The sequence below is a fragment of the Micromesistius poutassou genome, assembly GCF_964030765.1.
Source record: "Micromesistius poutassou genome assembly, contig: SCAFFOLD_2640, whole genome shotgun sequence".
In the NCBI taxonomy this organism is placed as follows: Eukaryota; Metazoa; Chordata; class Actinopteri; order Gadiformes; family Gadidae; genus Micromesistius; species Micromesistius poutassou.
In genome coordinates this window covers 47,678-55,177 of record NW_028176974.1, presented here as the reverse complement: position 1 = coordinate 55,177, position 7,500 = coordinate 47,678, and the positions used below count along the sequence as shown (strand labels likewise).

The window sequence follows — 7,500 nt, the reverse complement described above, 5'->3', positions numbered from 1 at the left end:
AAAAGAACGCCGGTGATGGAAGACATTACGACACGCATCATTCCATAATTCCCATAGTTTCCTCACATTTCCCTTTCATTGCTATCATAACCCCCCGGTGTAAAAGGCTCAGATTAATGTCTCTCTCACTCTACTCTGGTTCTCTGCCTAACACGGTAGCATTTTACACCAATATACATCTAATCAGGGCTTGTTAAGGGCTGGGCGTGAGTATGTTTTATATTTGAGTATAAATAAGTCCCTCTGGATGGCTGAGGAGAAGGCGTATTACAATGGGCTTACTCCTAATTAGTGACTTTATTGGGCCACCGCAGTGCCCAGTGGAGCACTGTAGTGTGATTTATTTATTTATTTATTTATTATTATTTTTTTATTTCCTGTATTTCCAAGAACAGTTAATTCCTTCCGTGTGGGAGGTAGTGTTGAAATTAAAACAGCACGCCGAAAATTCTTGGCAAAACCCAGAGTTATGACGGTCTCAACATCATTGCTTCTTGTTGTTATCAACCTTTTCCAGCGAGTCATCCATCAGGGCAACAACACGACGTGATAAAACATGTTTTTTTGTGTTGTTGTTTTCTCGACTGCGACTTCACAGCGAGTCAACAGAGAGCGCTCATCAACATTCACTTCTCAGCTGAGGGTCTGACAGAAGACAGCGGTTGTGCGACGACTGCAGACTAGGAATCAACCGCTTTGTCTGCAGATAAGGAAAACGGAAATGCCGGGATTAGATGGTGAAAATAAAATAGAAGTTTGACATAAAGTACGACTCGTAAAAGGGCTTTAGACCTGTAGATTCCAAGGACAGTGTCCATGTGTTTTGGACAAGTGGGGGGGGGGGGGGGGGGTTATGTAAATACATTGTGTCAGCACAGCGCTGGAACATCCTGAACACAGGCCTGCTTCCTGTTGGAAGGAGGTGCACGGCAAAGTACATTCTTCTCTTGAACGTGATGCGCTGACTACTATTATTATTATGATTATTATTTCTTATCATTCCTCCCCTTTCCATGAACGATGATGAAGCGACCACATGAGGGTGTTTGTGTGGGTACGGCAAACCCCGCGGTTTCCTCCCCCCGCTCTCTGCACACCCTCCTGGGGTGCTGCGTGAGCCAAGCCCTGAGCGATGAAGGCTCTGCCTCTGTGTGCGTCTGCTTCTGTCTGAAGCCTGGTGTCGTGTGGAATGTTGACACACGGTTATTTGATGTGGCACGCGCCCATCACCTCCATAACCTGCTTGCAAGCGCGAGGCAGACTGTATAAATTAAACAGCCCCCCCCCCCCATCTCAACAAACCCATTTGCTCTAGACAGCCGACAAACAAATCACCCAGACATACCTGTGTGTGGGTTATCGGGCGTGTGTTTGCGTGTGTTTGCGTGTGTGTGTGTGTGTGTGTGTGTGTGTCTGTGTCTGTGTGTGTGCGTATGTGCTTCTAGGGTTATTACAGAGAGGGGGAGGGGAAGATAACAGGTGGATTTGAGTCCCTGCAGCCCTTATCTCATCATATTTTGACTGCCATTAAACATGCAGCTGGCCGTAAACACACACACACACACCAAAGCCACGCACACACACCGACACAGACACACATGCGTGGACACACGCACAAGCACACGGGGTAGGCTCATTTTCTGCAGGGAGACTCGTCTCATTGGCACGCAGAAAGTGTCAGATAATTAACCTGCCAAAGAAAGACAGACTCCTCTCTCGCTCTCACTCTCGCTCCCGCCTCTGAATACATCTTCACTGTTATGGGGCCGTATCATGAAACACAATCTATATTCTATGTATTATAAATGTATTTATCTATATCTATATCTATATCTATATCTATAGATCAGTGGCGGCTGCTGGTCTTTCAAAGAGAGGAAGCTCATTTTCGGCCTACATCATATAAATTGTCAATTTATGTATATGTAAATTATGCTCTCTGTTCCTTTTCAAGGACATGCTCTGTCATACCAACTAGCTGTCTTTTCCAGTGACTTGACCAGTGTCCTCTCAATGGCCAGCAGAGCTAGGCTGCTTAAACGACCTTGGTCCATTGTGTTGGGTGTAGGACTTAAGCCACTTTAAACAGGAGAAGCTCCTTTCTACACCTAGCTCCAATTGTTGCCACTAATGAGAACAGTTTGTAAAGCTGAGGCATTGCACTGTCCAACTCCATGTCTTTAAGGAACACCAAGAAATCACACAGCTTTCCCCTGTCACCCTGCAAGTCCTGATCTGAATACAGGACTTGAAGTTCAGACCTCAGGCTCCCTGAATCAAAGTGATGGCCAACTACCAAAACTATATTAAACTTGAACAAGGAAATGTGGGAATTATGTTAAACTGAAGCAAGGAATTGTGGGAATAAGTGTATGAAATGTACAATGAAAATTGTCTAGCAATTTCGCCAAGCAAATATCAAGAAATAGGTTGCAGTTCCTCTTTCGACTCGCTTGCAAAATCCGCGATGGGACTGAGGAATGAAGAGAGCTCCGGCGACTTTTTATAGTTCAAAATCGCTGTCAATCAAACGGCAACTCAGTCTTTCGCAGACCCTCCAATCATCATGCAGAAGCCCAGCGTCCAGGCCAGCCCACTCCTCCATGCACCCCCAGAGACGCTGAGCGTCCATGGGAGGGACATAATCGCAGCATTATCTAATGACCGTCGACTTTCGACGCACTAAAAAAAGCTGTTCTATGCAGCCCCATTGAAGTGGATGGACGCTGAGCTTCAACAGGCAAATGCACTGTGACGCTACGGGAATGTATGAGAAGGAAATCAAGTCAGTCGACCTGCGATAAGCGGCTGATTCTGAACAAACTCGTCTTCGAGACGGACGTGTTCTAACGCATTTTTTGTCAATGAAATGTTAACACAACAGTATATATTTGACCATTTCATTTTTGAAATTTTAGGGGAAGCTGAGCTTCCCTTGCAGTCTTAGAGAAATCGCCACTGCTATAGATATATATATATATATATATATATATATCTGTGTTATATCTGTAGCGTAAGCCAATTCGTTCACACACACACAAAGGATGTCATGTGTGTGAGCGGGGCCAATAGCCTGCCGTTAAAAGGCATCTCAACTCAGCTGCAGTGGTGTGCTGAGTGGGTGGAGAAGGTGGAGGTGGTTCTGTTCTGGACTGACAGTTACATCGTAGATGGCTGACCCTTATTAGCCTATGCAAATAAGACACACACACACACACACACACACACACACAGCAACTGGCCGGGTTCACATACCATTTTAGCCTACAAACTCATTTGCACGCATACACACTACACACACAAACCCTGAAGCCAACCCACGCACACGCACACACCTTTTAAATGACACACCGATTTTGTACCACACTTCTATTTGAGGATCTTCAATGGTCTAATAGGAGCGTTTTGTAAAACTATATCAATGATAATGGATACAAAGTCCAAGTGCTTTTGTCCTTGATGCCTGACCTGTGTTCCTCAGCTTCTAGCTCTTCCGTCCTGAGAGGAGAGGAGGGGAACAGGAGGAGAGGAGGGGAGGGGAGGGGAGGAGAGGAGGGGAACAGGAGGAGAGGAGGGGAGGGGAGGAGAGGAGAAGAGGGGGAGGAGAGGAGAGGAGGGGAAGGAGAGGAGGGGAGGAGAGGAGAGGAGAGGAGGGGAAGGGGAGGAGAGGAGGGGAGAAGAGGAGAAGGAGGAGAGGGGAGAGACGAGAGGATAGGGGAGGGAGGAGAGGAGGGAGGAGAGGAGAGGAGGGGAAGGGGAGGAGGGGAGGAGAGGAGAGGGAGGAGAGGAGAGGGGAGAGACGTTAGGATAGGGGAGGGAGGAGAGGAGGGGAAGGAGAGGTGAGGAGAGGGAGGAGAGGAGAGGGAGGAGAGGAGGGGATGGAGGGGGAAGAGGAAAAAGGAGAGGGAGGAGAGGAGGTTAGGTGAGGAGAGGGAACAGAAATGGAGGGGAGGAGAGGAGAGGGGCAGCGAGTGGACGAAAATATGAGCTGGGAGAGGAGCGGGGGAGGTGAGTGTGGGAGATGAGAGCGGTATCACACAGGGTCACCTTCTGTACCCCTGGCCACCCCGCTGATTGATAAGGTCTTGGGCGAACCAAGAAAGACATTCTGCAGATTAACGCAAATAGATGAATAGGATGGGCCTCGCCGCTGAGATATGCTGATGTCAATGAGGAGGACGGCCAGGGCGGTCTGTGAGGCGTTACGTGTTGATTGGCGGTGAAATGAGTTCAATGTGTCTGCACAGTGTGCTTCCACAGGCCCTCGTCTCCCGGCAGAGGGACTTGCCGCGGCCTTTCCGAGCTCACATAACGGGAAAGAAATGGCCCAACGATTATCATTAACAAGTCGAACAGAATGAAAACTGAGGTCAAATGAAAAACATGAACGGCATCGGAGTGTGTGTGGCACAGCGGCAGCAGATGGCTTTTGTTTTTTTTGAACTTGTACAGGAACTAAATGAGGATTTCACCCGGCTCGGCAAACGGCTCGTAAGTGACCTGGAAATGGAAACGCGCTCGCTGCACTTTTTCGCTGTCAGAAAAAAAAAAAAACACGCAGGACTCATTGACATTAACATCAGCGTTGTTAGCTCGCTGTCAGCCACGTGGAAGTAAGCACTGACGGCGACCGAAAGCAGTGTGGAAATCAATGGTTTCCCATAGAGCGGTCAGCGTGTCACCGGAGGCGGAGCCGTGACAGCATCATCACCGGCGAGGTCTATTGAACTAATCAACCTTTTATGGGGATCGGAGAGGAAAAAAACGATGACTGCTCACGATGATCAATGAAGTGGTCCTTGCGCGGAGACATCTGGTCCCGGTTCTCTCCGCACACAATGACACCGCACACACCCCCACACACACTCACAACATAGTGGACGTAGGTACTGCATTGGCACTGCGTGGACTGACCTAACCGCGCCTAATGTGCATGTGTTGTGGGCATTACAGAAAGCCCGCTGTACAGACATTACATACAAACGTATAGGTGTTTAGCGGTGGTTAATCCTCTGGGCTACTCGCAGCATGGCAATTGGAATGCCGTTTGAACGTATCTGTCATCACAAACGCTGGTGTTGAACTCCACTTGACTCCTGCTGAATTCCCTGATGAAAGCATCTCCTGCCAGGAAGCCTGCCTGAACACCTCTCTCTCTCTCTGTCTCCCTCATGCACATGCTCACTTCATATACTCCCAACACAATTTAGACCTCTAAACCCCTGAGCCAAAACCAGCAATCATTACTCTCTATAAAGGAAAGACAACACCCATACACAACCACAAAGACATTAAAACACACACAAAACAAGTGATTCACATGCACACACTCACGCATTCAGTTGAAAAACAGGGTGTTCCCGCTTACTGCTCACACTGCATTGTGTTTGATGCTGCTTCATACATATGTTAATTCACCTCCATTTCACTCGTCCAGTAATGGCTGGGGTGAAGCCCACGAATAGAGAGAGAGAGAACGAGATAGAGAATTAAACAGGAAAGAGGGAGAGAGGATGAGAGACAAGGCAGTGATCTGCCTGATTTCAGAATAACCCCACTTTGAGAAATACTTCTACTTTGCATATTTGTTGGATCTCGACCCTCATAAAATGAGCTCAATCCAGAATATATGTTTTGTCCAGAGACCTTCACCGTAAACAGGGTTTTTCAGGGCACTTTCTATATGTATGTAGAACAGAGCAGTGGTGTTGTCATTGAGTAATTGATGTTGTGGGTGTTGGTGAATAAATGGGATGTGATAGGACACCACGCCCCCCCCCCTCCCCGGCGGTGTGTTTACCCAGTCTGTGTGTAGGGCGGCCGGCCCGACATTGGTTTAATTGGCATGGCCGGGCGCCAATAGCTGGTTGGCTGTTGGAGAGTGACTCTCTCTCCCTATCCCTTTCTCTCTCTCATTTAATCTATCTCTCTCTCTCTCTCTGTTTCTCTCTCTCCCTATCTCTCTCTCTGTTTCTCTCTCTCCCTATCACCCTCTCTCTGTTTCTCTCTCTCCCTATCACTCTCTCTGTTTCTCTCTCTCCCTATCACTCTCTCTGTTTCTCTCAGTCCATATCACTCTCTGTGTCTCTCTCTCCCTATCACTCTCTCTGTTTCTCTCTCTCCCTATCTCTCTCTCTGTTTCTCTCTCTCCCTATCACTCTCTCTGTTTCTCTCTCTCCCTATCTCTCTCTCTGTTTCTCTCTCTCCCTATCTCTCTCTCTCTGTTTCTCTCTCTCCCTATCTCTCTCTCTCTGTTTCTCTCCTTCCCTTACTCTATCACTCTGTTTGTCGCGGTGTCTGAGTCCCGAACGTTGACGGCCGTCTTCTTTTACCACAAGATATTTCCAGCTTGTGTGTGTTTGTAGGTGTGTGTGTTTGTAGGTGTGTGTGTGTGTGTGTGTGTGTGAGTGGTTCAAAAGAGCTATTCAGGGGGGGCCCAAATGTGTGTGGGATATTTGGATATTGTGTTGCATGCGCCACACAAACACACACACACACACACACACACACACACACACACACACACACACGCCCCAAAACACACAGCGATCACATAATCATGTGCAAAATAACTAATGGGTGTACTCTTTCTATGTGATTACAGCTCCTGGGGTTTGTGTACGCCTGTTATGTTGTCAGTGCCATTACTGAGGAAGAAGACAGCTGTAAGTACCTGCGCACACACAAATAACACACACACACACCCACACACACACACACACACACACACAAGCACACACACACACACACACACACGTGTGTGTGTTTGCTGAAAACTAGTAAGAAAGTGGGGTGTTTTGGGTATTATCCACAAGCTTGCTCTCTAATAGACCATGGTCTTAACAGATTTTCTTCTAAGAGTATTTTAATGTATTTTGCCTCAATCCCAATTGAACACTTGGACGATGTATCAGCAGTTTTACACTTATTTTTACCCACCTGGACCCCCTACAGCTTCAGCATTACTGGAATACTGAGCTAAGGAGCCAACGCAGCATGTATGCTGCTGAACAATCTTTGTTAGTGTTAACCCACACTAATGAACACATTTGTCACAGTTAAACGTTTGAATGTAGCCTATGTAAATCAATGATTCATTTTGCGTTCGTTTTTTCCAATTAAAATGTACTGACAAGTTGTTCGGAAATGAATTGACTAATAGGGAGAAAATACCTGTTTTTTACACTTTTGGTTCACCGGTATGTTTGCATCAGAGATGTTTGGATGAAAGAGGTTCTATTACCCTCACTACGTGGCTACAGCCGTTTCCTCCGCCGCCTCAAAGGCCTTTAAAACAATGGCTTAGCTTATTTCCCCAGTGATCAAAGTGCAGCGTCTTTCACAGGAGATATCCGTTTTCAGGGGGCCGTAAGGGGACAACTCCTCAAGTGCCCCTCTCCCCCATCCCTTACACTTACTGTACTCTCTCTCCCCCTTCCAACGACAGATGGACTCCCCCCCCCCCCCTCCCCTATACACACGCACACACACACATACACA

At 47.4% G+C, this 7,500-nt stretch overlaps 1 protein-coding gene across 1 annotated transcript in view; it reads left to right on the top strand.

Moving 5' to 3' along the window:
* Nucleotides 1-7,500, top strand: part of LOC311377428 (sodium/potassium-transporting ATPase subunit beta-1-interacting protein 3-like) — a gene marked incomplete at both ends in the record, with an annotated part of 28,662 nt that overhangs the window by 9,126 nt on the left and 12,036 nt on the right. Inside the window, one exon of the mRNA XM_084491321.1 lies at nt 6,605-6,665. Within this exon, the coding sequence (XP_084347447.1) occupies nt 6,605-6,665 (61 nt within the window). The remainder of the gene's footprint in view (nt 1-6,604; nt 6,666-7,500) is intronic.